This window comes from Triticum aestivum, chromosome 5A (assembly GCF_018294505.1).
Source record: "Triticum aestivum cultivar Chinese Spring chromosome 5A, IWGSC CS RefSeq v2.1, whole genome shotgun sequence".
NCBI classification, from domain to species: Eukaryota; Viridiplantae; Streptophyta; class Magnoliopsida; order Poales; family Poaceae; genus Triticum; species Triticum aestivum.
The window spans coordinates 692681990-692702521 of record NC_057806.1 but is presented as its reverse complement, the minus strand read 5'-3'; the positions used below and the strand labels follow the sequence as shown (position 1 = coordinate 692702521).

Genomic DNA, 20532 nt, shown 5'->3' with positions numbered 1-20532 from the left:
TATCGGGTTTGTTTGAGTTGTGATCAATGGCAACGGGGGATTGTAACACAAAACATAGGAGACCATGTCGTCTTTGGCGAGAGGAGATAGTAGCATGGCCATAGTTCGACGAGTTCCTTTACTTTGTTAAGTAGTCATTTACCGAGAGACATTCTTCCTCATATTTGCTAATTACATGGATGAGAATAGAACATGCACCCAAAGGTAGACCAGCGCGCAACCATGGTTGACACAGCCCGCACCTACTCGAGCAAGTCTGTTGATATTGACGTAAGCAGGGAACTCCACATCACTTGGTCTTGCTTAGCCCAAGACTCACACTCGGGATTTGGCACCTTATTAGTTACACCTACATCGTTGTTGCTGACGAGCTCCTTGGGAGTCGCATTGGTCCCATCAGTGTACCTGAGGACCTGATTGCTGCGCATGCACGACGGTGCCTGATTTTCGTGCGAAGAAAGTCGGAGCTGCACATTTAGATGACCAAACAAGACAAGCATTTTCAAAAAAATGTTCGGTTTATACAACACTACATCTAGGAGGGTGGGATAAGATAGAACACTTTTAAACTTTATCTCAATTAACAACATACAACAAACTATGACAACCCAAAACATGTTAACATAAATTTATACTAGGTGACTATTGATCAAAGATCAATCAACATCTTTGTCATACATCGATCATGTTGTGAAATTAACATGGATAAGACTATAACTAGCTAATTAAGAATGCGGCCATTCGGTGCCCAGGTGCAGAACTAATTAAGAGTGTCGTGATTCGGTGATGCACCTAGGCGTGAACATCAAATTCAAATAAAATTACAAAAACATTCAAAAAAATCTAATAAAACTTGGCATCCGATATGCTCGAATGTGTGATGTGCATGCAAAAATTCATGGTGTTTGGACATTATAGGAGGATGTGGCTAAAAAGAAAAAAATGGCTCTGAAAGAAACTTTGAAAAAGAACACTATGTGTACTTTTTTATCTAGAGGTCCTCGAATGTCCAAACACCTCAAAATGTGCATGCTCATTCTGCACATGAGCATCTTCCATGCCATAAACTCTAGAATCATTTGAATTTTTAACTCTTTTTTTGAATTTATTGTTCTCTTTTTAGCCAAGCTTAGACATGAATTACTGGCTAGTTAAGGTGTTTCCATCCCCTACTTGGTCGATTAATCTCTAGACTTCTATGTACCATCCGTGGGATAATCATTTTATATAGTTGTTTATATATTTTGCATAAATCCATTTACTATCATACCAGTGCTCCCAGTCGTTCAGATACCCTTAAAACATCTATGCCAATTCTCGAGCTGAAGGCCTGCATATTGTAGAAGAAATTTATGCAATTAATTAACTGGACTTTGAGGCAAGAATAGATCAATGTTAGATATTTGGATAGTAACCAGTCCTCCATCACGCAATACAAAAGAGACATTTGCAGTCGCATATAATTAAATTTGCTAGACAATCTAGACAGTAGAGAGGGACGAAAAAGAAAGAAACATGTACTAAAAAGAAAACATATTAAGATGTGTATGGTACGTGTGTACATCTAAGTTGTTATCAAACTTCTCCACTAGAGATCCCCCCCCCCCCCCCCCCCCCCCAAAACAAAAAACTTTTTTTGGGTCTCTTGTTATAGCTCCACAGCTTTTGAGAAATTTTTTGGGAGGAATCTATGGTTCCCATTTTGACCTATGGGTACATGGATGCACCGCTCTCATCTTTTTCTCTTACGATGTGCATTTTACTTGTATATATATGTCGCTATTCAGTTTAATATTACACTAGAAACAAATGGGTACCTCTCAATAAATTATGGTCAAATATTTTTATAAGGCTACTGATGCAAAGTTCCAAAAAGGAAGACTGCTTTTGGCACAAAAATCGTTTCATTCAGAATCAGGTGCTTTTGAATACGAATCTAGTGATACGATTTCCATATAATATAAACTATATTTTATAGGTGTAATTAATTATTGTTGAAAACTTGAATCCTTAAGACTGTTGTGTGCCATACATTTTGCAACGTAGATATATTTGCTAGTTGCAAAAGCAAAAGGCTGAACCTATGTATACATACCCGAGAGTGTATAGTATAGAACATTTTGTGGCCAGCAACCGAGTGATTGGCGTTGATGATCTCAGCACCTTCTTCCTCATGGATGGTGATTACCTCATGGAGCTTGATCGGCCTCTCCATGCAGCATATCAGTCTCACCTCCATGCTTGAATCATCGTGTTGCCGCACCTGCAACACCGGTTCCGATGCCTCCCAAGCTTTCTCTTCCTCTGGCGACCCTGCACCACTGCTTGTGGTAGTCGTGGTAGTGGGCGTTGGGATGCTAGTATCTCCTTTTAAGGTATCCAAGGCCTGCACAGAGCTCCTCCTATGTTGTAGCTCATCGACCCTCTCCTTCAGCTTCTTGATGTATGACGCCCCAACATCCAGGCTGCCTAGTTGGGTCATTGTATCCTACACACACATTTAAGGAACAACAATATGGAAACATTATGTGGAAGAATTTACAATTTTTATTTCTTGACATGATTTACTTCGCTCAAACAACATTATATTTTAGATAATGGAAGAGTTCTATTTTTACCGGTCTTTGCATCATGATGCACAATCACACATAATAAAACCTTTTGGATTACAGAATCATCTAACAAAAGACCAATTGTGGGGTTTCTTCAACGTTATGTGGTACCTAAAGCAGTTAGGAAAAGACTTGACTTCTTGGTTAGTAACCTCCCCACGTACTTTATGTGCTCCTTTCTTCTCCCTCCTGGTGTGGTTGAGCAAATCGATCGTAGGCGTCGTGCTTTTTTTTGGACCGGCAAGGATACTTGCTCGGGTGCTCGCTGTCTAATTGCTTGGGATAAGGTGTGTGTTGATGTGCAGGAAGGTGGCTTCGGGATCCGCGACCTTCGACGGCAAAACATGTGCTTGCTTCTCAACTTCGTCCACAAGCTTCACCTCCCGGAGTCTCCGCCTTGGAAGCAGTGGTTCCTCCGCTGCTCCCGCGGCGACATCGGTGATTCCACGTCGTCTCCGTCTTTTCTCCAGAGCATCGTCGACATGGGTCTGCCGATGTACAGGTCGGTCACCCGCGTGGAGCTCGGGGATGGCTGCACTACTTCTTTCTGGCAGGACAGGTGGCTCCCCGGATGTGCGCCGTGCTTCCAGTTCGAGGCTCTCTTCTCCCACTCGACACGGCCTAACGCCACCGTCGCGGGTGTCCTTCGGGACGGCATCTCGCTTCAGCCGCGGCTGTCCGCTGTGGCCGCAGCGGAGCTGGAGGCGGTCCGGGTGGTGCTCCGCTCCGTCCATCTCTACCCTAGGGCGGATCGCCGGATCATGGCCTGGGGCCCAGAGACGCGGTTCTCCTCACGTGCAGTGTACCGGGTGCTCTCTCTGCACGGCTGCACCGACCTCACCTCCTCCGAGATTTGGGCCTCCCGCCTCCCCTCGAAGATCAAGGTGTTCGCGCGTCTCCTCACCGGCGGGCGCCTTAGCACGCGGGTGAACCTCCACGCCAAAAGTTGCTCCCCCACCCCGTCATGCGAGTCTTGTGGCGCTGATGAGACCATTGACCACCTCTTCATCATCTGTACGCGCGCTGCCGAGGTCTGGGGGCGGCTCAGCATGGGCTCCCTATGTTGTGTTGGCGAGGCTCTCTCCTCTGCTCCCCCTGAGTCTGTCTCTCGCTCGTGTTGGAGAGACGGGCTGTTTGTTCTCCTCTGGCAGGTTTGGAAGGCACGGAACGACGTGGTCTTCAACCGCCAACAGTGTGACGCGAGGTCAGTTCTTCAGAAGGCTTCCGATGACCTCCTTATCTGGAGTAGGCGCTTCCGTGACCATGAGCGCCACCAGCTGATGGTCGTTCGCGCCTTGCTCCTTGCTTGTGCTTAGCATAGATGAGCCACTCCCTCCCCCCTGTTGTCTTCCTTTATCTTGTTGCTTTTATCTTTTCGATAAAAACACTGTATGACTGCCGAGTCCTTCGAGTAATATAACAAACGGTGGGGTCCCCCCCCCCCCCCCGTCATTCTCGGAAAAAAAATGTTCATGTTGTCCATCTTTGGGGTACCAAAGCGGTTAGGAAATGACTTGACCTCTATAGATCTAGATTTTTCTTGCAATCTGATGAAAACAAAAGAAAATATTGCCTAACGAGATGCAGTGTTATTTGCATATCTATAGACCAAGGTGGTCTTGGTCTGGAGGATCTCAAAATAAAAAATAAGTGTCTGCTCAGCATATCGTTGCTCAAGTTACTTACTGAGGATGGGGTCTGGCAGGAGTTGTTGATAAATAAGTATCTCCACTCAAAATCCTTGTCTCGGGTCAAGCCAAACCCGTTGATTCGCCATTTTGGAAAGGTTTGATAGAAAAATGATCTTAACTAAGAATAACCTCAAGAAGCGTGAGTGACAAGGTTGCACAAAATGTTGTTTTTGTGGCAATGAAGAACTGATTCATCATATTTTCCTTCAATGCCTTCTTTGTCAAGTTATTACGGTGTAATGTTCATGTCGTCTTTAATCTATCTCCACCTACAGGTAGTTTGAATACGTTTGGGTACTAGTTGGAGTGTATTCATCCTAGCATTAAGGCTCAGATTAATGTTAAAGTTTGTGCTTTACTTTTGGCTATGGAGAGTTGCCGCAATAATTGTGTTCTAACTTTTTAACCCAATTGAAAATTCAAATCTTTTACATGTCATTTTCAAAGCTATTAATTGGCTCCATACATGGTCCTTCCTGAGCTGGGAGGAGAGCTAGGCGTTCACCGTCGCCGGGTGCAACTGATAGGAGATGGTCACTCGGATTTTATTCAATCATTATATGGTTGGCATTCTAGTAATAGGATTTCTGAGGTAAGAGGATTCATATTTCCTTGTTACTTTTTTGTTGATGTTGCTTTTTTCCTTTTTTACTATGACCGCCCTGCCAGGCGCTTATGTCGTTTTCTTCGGTTGGATGATGTAGAACATTGAGTTAGATAAGGTAGGGCCATGTGCGTCACTCCATGACCCGGGGTGTGTAATCCATCTTTTTCGAAAAAAAATCCATTAGTAGTAAAATATTCCAAATAAAGATCATGCCTTTTCGAGACGATATCACAAGATAAACATGGAGTGAAAAAGCTGGCAATCACGCTGCTCAGGCATGCAATGAGAAGAGGCGTACGTGTTCTTACAGTGCTGGAGCAGCAGTGTTCTCTTGGGATAAGGGATGCGAGCTTCTCACAGAGGGCTTTCATGCGCTTCCTCCTCTCCTTCTCCGACTCCTTTTTCTCCAGCAGCACCACCGTGGTGCCGCCGCTCGCTCTGCTCCTCTTCCCGCCCCTCGCCGGCTTCGCCTTCACCTCCATCTATATAGCTCACAAGGTAGAGATCAGCATGGAGCCGGTCTTAACGGGTATGAAGAAGAAAAGGAAGATACCGAGTTCAGAGCGCAGGCATTCATGGAGTAGGAGACGAAGAATTCCGGAGGGAGGAAAATGATGAGATGGAGGACGAAGGACCAGTAGATGGCTAAGGGCCGGCCGGCCTATGGGAGTATGGGAAACATGCTACTATATATAAGGTATATATAAGGGCACCGCACACGTAACTAGTTTTAATTAAAATGTGTAACTGAGGTATCTGTGGTCACAATAGTGCAATACAATGCAGTACGTCACCGGAAAGTCACTTTGGAGCACCGGCACTTTGAGCCCCATTTTTAAGTTCAATTTTTTTATTGTTCATAAAATTCTGATTTTTGTAACGCAGTACACGCAGACGCTCATACATATGCTCACATCTATGAACAGACACATGCCCACCCTATACCCCGGCCTATGAGCACCCCCGAGACACTGAGCCGGCACATTAGCTTGAGATTGACGTAAGTCGCCATAAACGCCTTCGTAGTCGACGGGGACGTCTTCTCCCACTTAATGCACATCGCCGGAAGACCTGGAATAAATTCAAGAAAATGCGAGCATCAATACCTAGTTTAGATCTTGAATCCTAATGGGCTGGAATACCACTATCCTTCTAACTATCCAATCATATGTTGGTTTGCAATTTTGAATTTTTTTTCTATATATGCATATAGAGATGTGTATTACCCCCTCGGTTATTTAATATAAGATATTTTTTTGACAGTATCATAATGTCAAAAACGTCTTATATTAAGTTACAGAGAGAGTATATATCTATGAAGTTCCATGGTTTGTATGTGAGATGCAAAAAAAACTTCAGAATAGTTTTTAACCTTTTTTGTCTTTTTGTGCAGGTTATATATATTTTATGCTGTGTCTAGCTCTCATGTAGACAAGAAATAAATATGTTCATCTAACTTGTAGACCATTGGATTTTTACACGGAGATTCGTAGGGATATTTTTTTTCTGTTTGGTTAATCAAGTAGTGTAGGATTAGATGAGAATTAGCAAATCTGTATATTTTATTATTGGACAAAAATTAACAACTATATGGAGAACATCCATACATATTTCTGTTACAATATATTATTATTAAAACTTCAAAAATACCGTTTTGAGGTTTTTAAAATGAAGTGCTCCAGTGCCCCCGTGCTTCCAAGTCGACACTCATCCTACTCCAAGAAATATCAACGGAATTGGCCACTATGTTGTTGCTGTTATACTAGCAACATAGTATAAACGTGCTAACTGGGCACATGTTGCTGTTACACAAACATTCAATGTGGTGACAAAGTGACAGCAGCGTATATTTGGATCCATCGTTTAAAGACAAGCACATAGTTATCGGTCATGGGCCATACATGAACATTATTGAGTGCAGGTCCCCTTCCCACAAGAAAAAAGCTGCAACATTTTATGAGCATAAAATGCAGTAAGTGGAATGGGAACCGGCCGCACAAAAAGCAGTACCTACCTATATTCCGGGATGCAGAGAATAGAAAAATATTTCTGGCTCTCACATTACTTCACTCCGAGAAAGAGAAATAACTCCGGTGCTCTACAAAGATTTATTTTGCTATGTTGTTGTAATATAATTGAACTGTTTCCTGTGAAATTTCAGAGAAGCAGCCCACAGTTCATCATCTTCTGACCGTGGAGCAGGCAGCTAGCTCCACGAGAAGCAATGGAGACCACCACCTCGCTCTTTGCCAAACACTGCCCATTACGCAGGGACCTCACCTACCACGCAGACAGATCTGCTACTATTTGACCCTCTTTTTATCGCCAGTAAAAAAAGACTTCTTTTTTATTTCCACTGAGCGGCATTTCTGCATTGGCTAAACAAGGGTTTGCAAAAATGTTAGTGACACACTCGAAGGAGGTCAATGCAAATATACTATGGCGTTGAGCTCAGTTGGACTAAGTATATGTCATAAGATAATATAGCATTAAATTCATTCTGAATGGTATATTTTTTATGGCACACAACTCATATATGACTGTTCTAATTGATATTCAAAACAAATCTTGATACGCTTAGATGGTTATGTGCATTTCTTACCAATATAGATGTGAACATTTCTTACCAATATACCTATCCATGATACGTTTCAGATTCTTGGTAAAAACTTAAAAATAAATTATTGTGATAAGAAAAAGAGCATTGATTTCTTTTGGAAGCTAGCTATGGCCCATATACATGTCACGGATAGATGTAGACATCAGACAGGGAAACGTGTGGACGTACTGGATAATGTTTCTCACATGTGTATGCATGCATGCCGTCCAGATCGGTACGCCGTCGACAGGCCACAGGCGTAGCGTACAAACAAAATCAGCATCCATCTAGCTACAACGTACGTATCTCAGTTTGTGAGCTGGCTTGGCTATGGTTCTTCGTGGTCCAGGAGGCATTTGGAAACGTAGCTTTCCGATCGACTTAGCTACATATAGACGAGATCGAGCTATACACAACCAGCCAACGACATGCTACATCTAGGTAGAAAATGGCCACCGCCCGGAGCCCACAGCCAGCCAGTACGAAAGCTACAGATCCCCACTCGTTTTAGTCATTGTTATTCTCTCCTTTTTATCCCATTCTAGGATGATGAGATGAATGTGGCCAGCAATTTCATTGGCCAACAGGTACTGTACACTATAGTTGAATACTTGTAGGAGTATAACTTAAGCTTCACGTGGCCTGTCTATTGACACTCTACCTCGTGTGAGTCAGAACTGTAGTTGTCTTTTGGTTTTCCACTTGTCTTTAAAATTAGTACTGTAGACTTTTTTACATGGAAGATACATGTTGTTCTTACATCCTGCATTATTGTCATTTATTAATGAAACTTCTAGGTGAGTCTGGGTGCATTGATAAGTTTTGGAGTACCGGATAGCAATATTATTGACTATGTGCATTGTTCTCTCGATTCCATGGCATATCGTCATTTTTCTTTGTGTTGGACCGAAACATAACTTTTGGAGTGAAAGAAATGGAGCAAATTCTGCTTGTTTTTACTCTCACTGAATGAAAATACACATGTCATTTTGGGGATTGACACGCCGGTAACATACACCTTCGACTCGGCATTTTTTTAGGTATGTGTTCATAAAATTATACAAAAATATAAGCTGTGGAACTTTTATCCATGAAAATAAACTGAAAAATATGTCACCTTATCCATGTGAACAGCTTAAACGTTTTCATAGCCAAGTTACACAAGTTTTTTTTTCGCGGGTAAGTTACACAAGTTTAACTGCATGCTTTTCTAGACAGCATATATTTATCAATTTAGGTGATAACCAATTAGCAGTTTAGAAATAGACACCATTGGGAACAAGTACATTCGCTCTATTTTTCATGTTGTATCATGCATTGATGTGGTCATGAACACAATACAATTACCAGTATTTTTCTAGCTTGTACCTGTTGGTAAAAATTACTAGAAACTAGATGATATACCTCGCGTTGCTGTGGAAATTTATTGCAATATACTTCAAATTTGATGAGATTTGGTTGTCTGAATTTGAATACGAGAATGAAGACTACAAATACATAATATTAGTTGTATTTGATTATTATACAGTTATAAGATATTTATATAATATATGTAGTTTTTCTTATACATTTTGAGAGAAATAAAAGTGGTAGGGTTGATGAAGTGGGCATGTGTGCATGTTGAGAGAAATAAAAATAGTACTGGTTGATGAGATGGCATGTGTACATTTTGAGATAAATAAAGTAGTGGGATCAACTACTTATGTATATAGGACATGACAGGATGAAAATGCATTATACTAATATAAAAAAAGTAATAAAATCAGCACACAACTACTTCACATAACCGTTTATCAATCTCAGAGACATGATGTCCTCTGATCTCAGGTCGAAACCATATGGCAGCCGCCACTGGTACAACTCCTTGGGCACGTTTAGGGCCTCATTGATTCGGAGGATTCCAAAAACGTAGGAATAGAAAAGATGTAGGATTGCAATCATGTCCTTTTAAATCCTACAAGATTTTTTTTTGCGAATACCCGCAATCCTACAGGATTTTGATTTGTTTAATTGCATCGAAAAACAAAGAATTCTTTCCAAGTGGTTAGAATGGATATTAAAATACCTATGGAATGTAGTACAAAGGAATCCCTAGGAATAAATCATATTGGATTCAATCCTACAAAAATCAAACGGCCAATATAGGAAAATTTGCCAAGGATTCTAATCCTTCAAATTTTCTGTGAAAATCCTTTGGATTGATGAGGCCCTGAGGCAACTCTCTTTTTTGCTAATACACGCTGATTCAATTCTTAAAATGTCACTCTAGACCTTTAAGTCGTTTTCGCAACCAGTTGCCCACTTGTCATAGCAATTGTATGGGGGCAGTGCAGCTAACTCGGCACAAGCATATGGCGTGCATAACAGCACTATGGCACAGTGTAGACAGTCCTCATACCGCAACAGATGTGTGCACAGTCCATGTCACATCACTTTCAAGTTTAATTAGGCAGGGACCCCTACCATAATGCATATAGTTATTCAGAGCATTGCATATGGCATTGCCCATTCATTTGACCCATTTTATTATCTGGTAAGAAATGGTATGCCAACTCGAACTACTTTTTGCTTAATAAAGATGGTTATGTGCATCCTGATGATGCAGAGGTAGGGGAATCCCTTTTTCGAAAAAAATACACCCTCACTTTGGCAAAACTGTTTTATTGTTAGTGCCACATCCTGTCATCTATTCTTAAGTAATATATTTTATTGGCTATTCTTAGATAGTTGTGCATCAACAAATGATGCACATCTGCCACACCATCAACATGCCAATCACTATCTATTTGTATACGCATGTGGCCCTTTCACATCAAGAAATCATGAATCACTATCAGACCCTACTAAATAATATTTTTTGCAGGACACACCATCATAATTAATCGCACAATTATTAACATCATTTTCCTAATCATCCATTTCTTAAAACTCCATGTTTTCAGCAGTGTCCATGGGGCAACATGCAGGTTATCTTCTAGTATAACTAAATAGATGATCCCCACTAACATATTTCTCTCACCATGAAACCATGCCACTTGCAACCATGTTACTTATATCATTTTTTTTACAACCATATGATAATTAAATACAATAAATCATATCTATTTCCAATTTGAGTTCTCATAGTATATGTCCAGATGTTCATCTTATATGTAATCAAATCTCGTTGATGTATAATGCAACTAATTCCGACAGCAACATGCGGTGCAGTATATGTTGGTGCCACATTGTTGTCAACTATGGGAGGGGGCTGAATAGATGACTACAAATGTTAACTTTCTTATTGATTTTAGGGATTTTGGAATTATAAGTTTTCTATAAATGCAAGTAAGATTACTGAATAAAGCTTTCATGTTGTGCAGATTTCTAGGGTGATTGGTGTGTGTTCTTTGACATGCCAATTATTCATTCCACACTGTCTTAGCTAATTTTAGTGTGCTCTTGCTCTTTTGGTTTCTAAAGAAATGTACATGAGGATGATCATTTGTTTAGGCAATCTGTTTGACTATACTTATCTTAGTTTTTTGCACATAATTATATTTCCCTTCAATCTGGACCAAGAGGATTAAAACCTTACTACAATTCATCCATACCATCGACTTCAGTAATAGATGTTTTGTTCTGACTGTAACCCAAGAAATATGTAAGGGCGTCTCTCTAAGTTCGGATAGAAAATAGCAAATCATCCATACATACTAGCATGCAAATAAGTCTAGTACAACAATAGTTCAAATTCAACGAGATCAACCGAATGTTCAACAAGTTTTTCATGAATGGATCATGTCGTCCCACACATACTGCCCCTTCAGTTTCATCCAACAGTCCATGCGCATGAATGGTCGTCCCTCTATTCTATGATACATCACCACAACGCATGCGGGCTACACAATGTGTAGAGCAACATTAAACCAATCAATCAATCAATCAACAAGTTGAGCAAGAAGAAGCAAAACTTATGATTTCCTCCTCTGTCGTGCGCAATGACCACCTTGCCTCCAGCGTATCAACCGCGCCACAAAACTTGGTGACGGAGGTTTGGATGGCTTACCATCAATATGATAACGACCTCACATTGCGATCAGGGATGATGTGCATGTCGTAGGGTGCAATCTGCCGCTACAAGGTCCCCCTCTGCTCCTGCCTACGAAACCCGCGGTTACGGCCAACCACGCATCACACAACAACTCATCCTCTATGGTCGAGTACCACGCCATCCTTCATACTCTAAATAAAATGACATGCCGTTTAAAAATAAGCTCAATGGCCTTTGTCCGAACACCTACCGCATGTGGTGACCGCCATGGACGACGTCGACAGGGGGCAGCGTGTACCTACTTACGGACGTGTCTTGGGTGGACGACGCTGTCGTAAAAGGCGAGTGGGCGCGTCGGTGCTGGTTGTGGAGGTCTGGCGATGCTTGTGTGACGGCCGGGGAGGTACAGCGCCGGCGGCAGAGGAGAAGGGTGCAGATGCAAAGTAAGGGGGGGGGGGGGGGGGGGGGGCAGATTGAAAGAAAATAGAACCGGGAGGGAGGATTTAGTGGGCCGGGGGTGTCAGACTGCTACGTGGTTGTTGTCCGGACTCCGGCGAAGCCCCTCTAATTTTGTCCCTGTTTTGCGGGAAAAAGTGCGTCTGGACCGTTTAGCACACCGATAAGGCTCATGTTGCATGGCACAATACGTCCGGACTGCGTGGTCTAGATGTATGCGAGCGGTTTGATGGTCAGCGTTGAGATGCCCTGGACATGCTATAATTTTTCCATGCTGCAAAACTTTGTGCGCCAAAGTTATGGACCCAAAATGAACGGTGACATGAACGCACAGATCCAGATTTGGTGTCGAATTTAAGGGGAAGCAATCCGAAAGTAGAAAATCAGCCAATTACCGTGCAGTACGCACGATGCCTCCTCGAGAGGGCGCCAGGTGGCATCAGGATAGGGTGGCCCCCGCTACCCAGCGACGCAGAACTTAAACAAGCACGAGAACAAATAGCAGAGAGAGAGAGAGAGAGAGAGAGAGAGACAGAGAGAGAGAGAGAGAGAGAGAGAGAGAGAGAGAGAGAGAGAGAGCAGATCTAGCAGAGTAGCAGAGCAATGGCGTCGTCCGACATGGACGTGAGCTTGGATTTCTCTTGGGAGGCCCTGGTGCTCGAGCTCGGCGACGCAGATAGGTGAGCCCCTGCAGCATGCAAGCATGAACACCCTAGTCCACTGCTTCCTGATCTTGCTGTGACTGTTCCGTCTTTCGTGCATACTTTGTAACCCTTGGGAGTTGGATGGATTGTTGCAGCATGCACCTGCCGGCCGAGGACTCTCTGTCCGGCCTGTGCGACGACTTGACGAGCTCGCCGGACGGCGCCACCTCGCGGTCGACGAAGGCAAGCAGCTTGGAGAGGAAGAACATAATCAACGAGAGGCACCGGCGAAGGATGCTCAACGAGAAGCTTTACGCCCTTCGCCGTGTCGTTCCAAACATCACCAAGGTTTCATTTACAGACCACTACGGGAAGAACACTTTTGTGTGCGTGTTTATGCTGCGCTATAATTTGATCTTGTTCATGCGACGGATGATAGATGGACAAGGCGTCCATCATCCAGGACGCTATCGCCTACATCGAGGAGCTGCAGGAGCAGGAGCGCCAGATTCTTGCCGCCCTCCGAACCGACAGCTGCACCGCCGTGGCCAAGGTGGACGATGCCGCCTCGACCGGCAGCAACGCAGAGGACCATGGCGTCGGCTCCTCGCCGCGGAAGAAGATGAGGAGGACCACCTCTGCCTCCTCCATTAACGGCGCCTTCTGTTCTCCTTCCACGCATCCGGTTCAAATCTTTGAGGTAATCATTCACATGTGACATGTTGCTCAGTGTTGATTCCGTAGTGAAAGGAAGTTAGGTCAGAATGAAGTGAGGGAGATAGGTGAACCTCACGTCAGAAAATAAGAATATTCTGGGCATCTGCTTTTAGTAATGCACACGACTATTTCATCCAACTGATAATAAAATTACATAACTCATTCACAAATTATGTTGCTTTGGACTACGATCCAAACCGATTGAACTGTAGCCCAAGCTACCGATTCTACCAAAAGCCATGGGCGGTTGTGCTTCCACATGTTGTATGGAACAGGACATAGTTTAAGGGAAAATACACCTAAAGTGTGTAGGCAAACTCCTTAGTGCGGGGGTGTCTTCTCCTCACCAACGTTGTCGCTAGTTTCCCTGGCATGTATCCAGTCAAAATCATCGAGGTAAATATTCACATGTTTCTAACTCCGAACCCAAAGAAAGTTGGGGACCATAATGAAGTAAGCGTGATAGGTGGACCTGCACCTAGCAAAATGAGGAAATAATGGTACTAGTAGTTAGAAACATTGAGATGCGTAGAGTTGTGGAAGTTCATATTGCTTGGACGACCACACAAGTTTTTCCCGAAAAGGTGGAATATATCCTGCCAGGCAACTCTTTTATTGATAAAAGTTACATCATTCGAAATATTATACATGGACAGAAAAAGTGTCATCAAAACCACCTGTTAATAACATTACATGACTCACAAATCATGTTACTGCTGCACTGTCATCCAAACGGGTTGAACTTAGCCTGAGCTACCATTTCCAATTAGATGAATCGAAAGCCAAGGGCGCTCGTGCCTTTACACGATGCCAGGAACATTTATATGTTCAGTTGAATTGACCAAGTACCACCTAAAAATCTTGATTTTGTTATGGCATTTTAATTTCCAAATGCATTGGTTGCTGAAAGCATGACCAATATTAATGAGGTCCCCGTCAAGATTTTAATAGAAATATTAACGGAAAAGACACCTGAAGTGTCTATCTTCCAATGGTACTCAGTAGTTGGAAGAGCATTTTCTTGTATTATAGGGTTTCTCTTCTGGAATTGGTAAATCTAGCGAGATATGCACCAATAGGGTGCTGCCAGCTAGCTACTAGTGAGATATGCACCAATAGGGTGCTGCTAGCTAGCTTTATATGAGCCACGTATCTAGTTTATTCCACTACTTTACTAGGTGTTTCCACCTTCTATTTCTGGCCAGGCCCCACCATGTGCATCATTTACACTTTAAGCTGGTCTAGCATAATCCCGCATGCATCATTTACACTTTAAGCTGGTGTACTTAACCAATTAGAGCAAAATGACTGAATCTACATATTTTACTAGGTTTTCCACCTTCTTAACCGGTCAAGCATAATCCCGCACATTCATCATTTACACTTTAAGCTGGTGTACTTAACCAATTAGATATACTCTCTCCGTTCCTAAATATAAACCCTTTTAGGGATTCTAGTATGGACTACATATGGAGCAAAACGAGTGAATCTAAATTTTAAAATATGTCTATATACTTTTGCATGTAGTTTGTATTGAAATCTCTAAAAAACTTATATGTAGGAACGGATGTAGTTTTTTTATATATATTTAATTTCATTCCATAAACAATTTCACTTTTTTTTATTTTAACAAACTGCAAATATTCCAAAGATTTCAAAACTCAAAATAATATATATATATATATATATATATATATATATATATATATATATATAAAATCAATTTTACGCGTTGAAAAAATCAGTTTCACATATTTCATATATTTTGTTTCACATCATTAAAAAACGCACTTAAATATGTTTCACATCAATTATTTTCAGAACCTAATTTCATTTCAGAAATGATTTCAATTCTTTCAGAAAAAATATTAATATATAAAAAAATTGCTTTCACAAGGCATTTCAATTCCAGAACATGCATTTCACAAAACATGTTAGAGTGAAACTAAATCAAAATATATATTTCGCGCAAATTTACGCTTTTGTGCGAATTTTTTTATTTAGTTAAAAATATATATTTCAACTAAAAAACAGTTTCATATATTGTAATTGGCATCTTAGAAAAAAACTAAATATTGCTTCATGTATTTGACTAAAACCGGTTTTATATATTCAAATATTAAATTTCACACATTTGAACAATCAGTTTCACATATTTGGAAAAAAATATTTCACATGATTTAAAAAAACCTCACGTCTTTCATATATTTGGAAAATATTTTGTTATTATATTTGAAATAATCAATTTCATAGATTGCAATTATTGATTTCAAATATTTGAAGTAACTCATTTCAAATATTTCAAAAAATTGTACAGAAATTTGTTTCATACTACCCCCGCTAAAAAATAATTGAAGTTCTTGGTTTATCATAAGTCAATTTTGTTTAATTTATCAGTTATATGAAAAACATATGAACATCCAGAACAACAAATTAGTCTCATGAGATTCTTCACGAAATATATTTTTGTATCATGTGTAGGCGGTGTTGTACATCATAGCATACCTTTTCGTAGAGTTGGTTAAACATAAGCAAGTTTGAATTAGGACTAATGTAGAAGTTAAAGTATTTTGGGACAAAGGAAGTATATTTTAAAAGTTTAATATATTTGAATTAATCAATTTCACACTCCGAAACAATCAGATTCACATATTTGAAACTACTTGTTTCACTATCTCAAAAGAACCAATTTTAGTTATTTCATAAAACTAATTTCACTCATTAAAAACCCGGTTTCAATTATCTGAAAAACTGATTTCAAATCTTTCAAAAAATTAAAATATTTTACGTTTATATATAACTTTGTTTCACGTAACTGGAAACCATATTTACAAATGTATTTATTGGATCAGTGTAATTTAAGCGTGAGCTATAGACTATATCCAAGATTGCCCTTGCTCTATAGTTCTTATTGCCAGGATTACAAATATATTATAAAAATACACAAACAAAATTATAGTTCAGACGGTATAAATGATGGAAGTTATCAAAGAGAAAACAAAAGGAATGGATTTGTTGAGTTAGAGAGGAGAAAGAATGGAACTATTCTCTCCCTGCAGATGTACATTCTTGGGACCAAACCTACTTCCTATGAAAAAATTGACAATTGTAGACATGTGAAAACTGTTTCTTGTAGAAGTTAGAAAAATGTTAGGATGTATTGCTATGTGTTCAGTTGGGAATATGAATTGCACTTCTATATGGGGCACGACTGTTGTAATGTCAGTGTCCATGCAAGCGATGGATTTTTCGCTGTGACATACCCAAACCAGTAGAAACCACTTGTGTTCTTCTAATCCTCATCAATATTGTCCTCACTAATTTACTGATTTTTATGCTATTCTTCTTTGAAATGCACAAATGAGTAAATAAAATACTGGATTGCTACATATCTAGATTTTTTGGGGAATGTGATGAGCATAGACAGAAATAATGAAGGATCTGGGGGGATCTCAGGAATGAGGATCTTGAAAGTAAGAACATGTGCTTGCTCATTTAGTTATTGTTCAAAATGCTTAATGCTTAATCATGAATTAGTTTGGCAAGAGTTTATTCAAAACAAACATGCCTCAACACAACATCTTCAAAGTATACCTTCTAGGAGATAAGCCGTTTAGTCTCCAATATCTAAACTTACATAATATGGTACGATGGAAAGACGTTTTTCTTTCCTCGGCTCCATTGAATATTGATTTTCAAAGGGCCCTCATTAGTGATAAGTGGACGTTGTGGTTACAACTCTACTATTCCATTGGTTGATGGTGACCAACTTATTTCAGACAATCACATGTACTCCCTCCGTTTCTTATTGGTTTGCATATAAGATTTGCTCAAAGTCAAAATTTATAAAGTTTGACTAGCTTTGTAGCAAAAGATATCAACATTCACACTATGAAATCAATATTATTAGATGCATGATGAAATTAATTTTCATAACATATAACTTTTGTATTGTAGATAGTGATGTTTTTTCTACGAAGTTAGTCAAACTTTGTAAAGTCTGACTTTGATCAAATATTATATGCAGATTAAAAAGAAATGGAGGGAGTATATTGTCCTTCTGTAGTCTTAGATATATAAGAGGCTTTGATATGAGAAGTCTAAAATATGTAAATAAACAACAATTGATTGTAAATGCAATGCTAGTAGTTCCGATGAAATGTGAAAAACTTGTAGAACAATTTAAATATGTGGGGGTGTTAATTATATCTATATTGTTTTTTATGTGTGAAACATTTACTAGGAAATGAGACATTTCTGAGATAGTAGTGTGTATGTGATTACTTTTAGGGAAAATTTATGCAACAACATTAACGAAAAACGTATAATTCAATAACCACATAACGAATTGTGCAGCTGGAGGTGACGCAGGTAGCAGAGGAGTTAACAATGGTCAGCATGAGACATGGCAATTCCCACAACGCCATTGCCAAGGTGTGCGAGGCACTCGAGTCGCTCTGTCTCAAGATCATCTCGACAAGCATCACCGCTGTGGCCAGTGGCATCGTCCACAACATGTTCGTTGAGGTAACCAACATGATTTCCAACATTTCCCATCCAAATAATTTGTCCTATCGTTCTTCAGATTTAATGAACGAAAAAAAACTTCTCCCATCTCTTCCTCTGACTTACTCTTGAGTTCTTTGAGCGATGTCACCATGTTAATGGCATCATATGGAATGCCGCTGTCTAATTATCAAAAGTGTATGTTGGGTTCCCATTGAACTGGTAGGCTTAAGAGTTTTCTTCTATTGTACTTCCCCGTCTTCTCTCATTCGTCTACAAATCATTCAATTTACATATGTTCTTCTTTTTTCCCTTCGTCATTGGACGACTAATATGAACAAACACGTATATATGTACTAGATATTCATCATGTTTTATAGGGACTAGGCATGAGTTGTTTTAAGAAACCATTGCAGAAAGAAATTTAATGTAATTTTTAGGCATTAGTTAAAGGTTTCATGGATAGTTTTTTTTCTAAATATTGCAAAATAGAAATAAGTTCCAAAAGATAAATAATTTATTCACCCATCATCCTAAAAGGATGCCATGAATAAACTATATACATTGTCGAAGTATCATTCACCTATGAATCTACCCAAGTTCCTTTGTTCTTCGATACCTGACCTAGTAGTAAGAGGCAAGGTAACTAATCTTCATCCATTGGTTAGTTCTAATACGTTCTTTGTTTCGCCTTTGTATTTTTCGCGGTTGAAACACTCTCGTATGGAATAGAAGCCCCCGGGTTCATTGCCTCTCCTAGCGACACAATCATTCTCTACTCTATGGAGCCAATGGTTGTCAGGCTTTTCTTTTTATGATTTTAACAATCTGCCTCATCAATTACACTAATGAGGATCCGTTTGTCAATCTTTCTTGTAAGGTGTGCATCCAGCATGGCCCATCAAAATATTTTAGGTTCTCTCTTCTTGAGGTGTGTGACTTGTAAACGTATGAGGTTAGTCTAGCGTGTGCTGGCTTGGCATCTTGCACATCATCGGGTACATGGAGAAATATCAAGATGCGAAGAATGGAACAAATGTGGACCTAGAACTTTTACATGGCTTTTGGCATTACCAGGGATCTTTGTTTTTATGTGTATTTCATGCTTTTCAATCTACCATACCTTCCTTTATGAATTGCTAAAGCCAGATAATTGTTTAACATATTTGCTAATTATGCTTAATCATGTATCGTAGTCGCGTGTCCTTGCTTGAAAACTTGCTAGACATATGTGTGGCTTGACTAATGCTTGTGAACACATGTGTTTGCCAGTGCTTTCTAGGAACGATTTGTCTCTCAAAGAAATTTTCGTGAGGTCTATCTCATGAATTAGGTCGTGGTTCACTAAGGCTATTTGGGATGGGATTTTGTTAAGTTTTTTGGGGTCCAAGCTTCAATTTGAAAAGGAGTCGGGATTGGTTCTAATGTTCGTGCATAATAGGAAAAGTAAGGCCAGGCTAGGGCTGCAGCTGCCCAAACTATATCCCGATGTCTCTCTTGTTATTGGGTTGTTATGCAATTCAACCTATCGATTTTTTTCATAGTGTTTGGTTGACTCCATATCTCATGCCCACTCATCTCCCAAGAGGCATCGCTGCCCTGACACTTATGATGTGCTGTGTCACACAAGAGCATGTGTATCATCCATGATCAGGTATTTTGGTGACTATACTTTTGTGGGTAGTTAAAATTTGTGCAAATCTTTGTGTGCATAGAGATGACAATCTTTTCTGCCAGTATTAGCAGCCATTTATATCATTTAGTATAATCTAGTTATATTTTCCAGGCAGAAGGAATGCATGGTGCTCAAACAATCAAGGAGATGATACAAACTCACTCAGCCATCTCGATGTGAGAAGAAGCTCACCGATGTCTATGAGTCCATGTTGAAGATTAAGTGTTGCAAATAATGCACTAATGGGCATCCCATCTATCTAGGATTTAATCATCTCGATGTGACTAATGTGCTTCCCAACTACCTATGCTCTAGTCATGTCGATGTGAATCTCAACCACCTATGCCCTAGTATAATCAAGGGATGCACTAATGGCAATCCCAACATTGCTGAAGCAATCAAGGAGATCGACTCACTCCGCGACCTCAGTCTGAGAAGAAGCCCACCAATGCCCATGAGCCCTGATGAATACGAAGTGTTGCGAATAGACATCCTTCTAATTTTTCACTAATTAATCAGACAATTTTCTTCTTCTTAATAAATGGATAGAGGCCTTTTGGCCTCAGTTTCAAGAAAAAAAGATTAAGTGTTGCAAAGAATGTACTATGGCCTCCCAACTACATATGTTCTAGTCCACTCTAATACTATAGTCATCTTCTAATAACTTGATAGCAATTGGAGTTAATTATATGGCCCTAGAAATAAAATTCATCTCTGGACTTGGTGGACTCTAGTACTATGCAGTCATCTTTGGAAGCTAACATATTGCCAATTGTGTGTGTGAGCATAAGTTGGACTTTGTTGGGATAACGAAACCGGGTAAAAATGATTAATCGACGCGTGGCCTCGACCACTTTTTCGATGGTTTCGATTTCACTCATGAGATGATAAAACACCTTTTGGCTATGTAGGAATTATTTCGCTTTTAATGGTAAATTTCCTCTCCGCGGCAAGCTATATACTAAGGATGGCAGAGGTTACCACCTTTGCTC

General features: G+C 40.2%; 2 protein-coding genes across 2 annotated transcripts; one reads left to right on the top strand and one right to left on the bottom strand.

Moving 5' to 3' along the window:
- Positions 1-70: 70 nt before the first annotated feature.
- LOC123106062 (transcription factor bHLH167) lies at positions 71-5628 on the bottom strand. Its single transcript, XM_044528264.1, has 5 exons — positions 5464-5628; positions 5219-5392; positions 2096-2488; positions 1271-1330; positions 71-467 (listed from the first exon to the last, which is right to left on the bottom strand). The coding sequence occupies exons 1-5, from the start codon at positions 5485-5487 to the stop codon at positions 243-245; spliced, it is 876 nt and encodes a 291-aa protein (XP_044384199.1). The 5' UTR covers positions 5488-5628; the 3' UTR covers positions 71-242.
- Positions 5629-12502: 6874 nt separating this feature from the next.
- LOC123106061 (transcription factor BHLH6) lies at positions 12503-20139 on the top strand. Its single transcript, XM_044528263.1, has 5 exons — positions 12503-12678; positions 12798-12990; positions 13082-13342; positions 17716-17886; positions 19652-20139. The coding sequence occupies exons 1-5, from the start codon at positions 12602-12604 to the stop codon at positions 19718-19720; spliced, it is 771 nt and encodes a 256-aa protein (XP_044384198.1). The 5' UTR covers positions 12503-12601; the 3' UTR covers positions 19721-20139.
- The last annotated feature ends 393 nt before the right edge of the window (positions 20140-20532 follow it).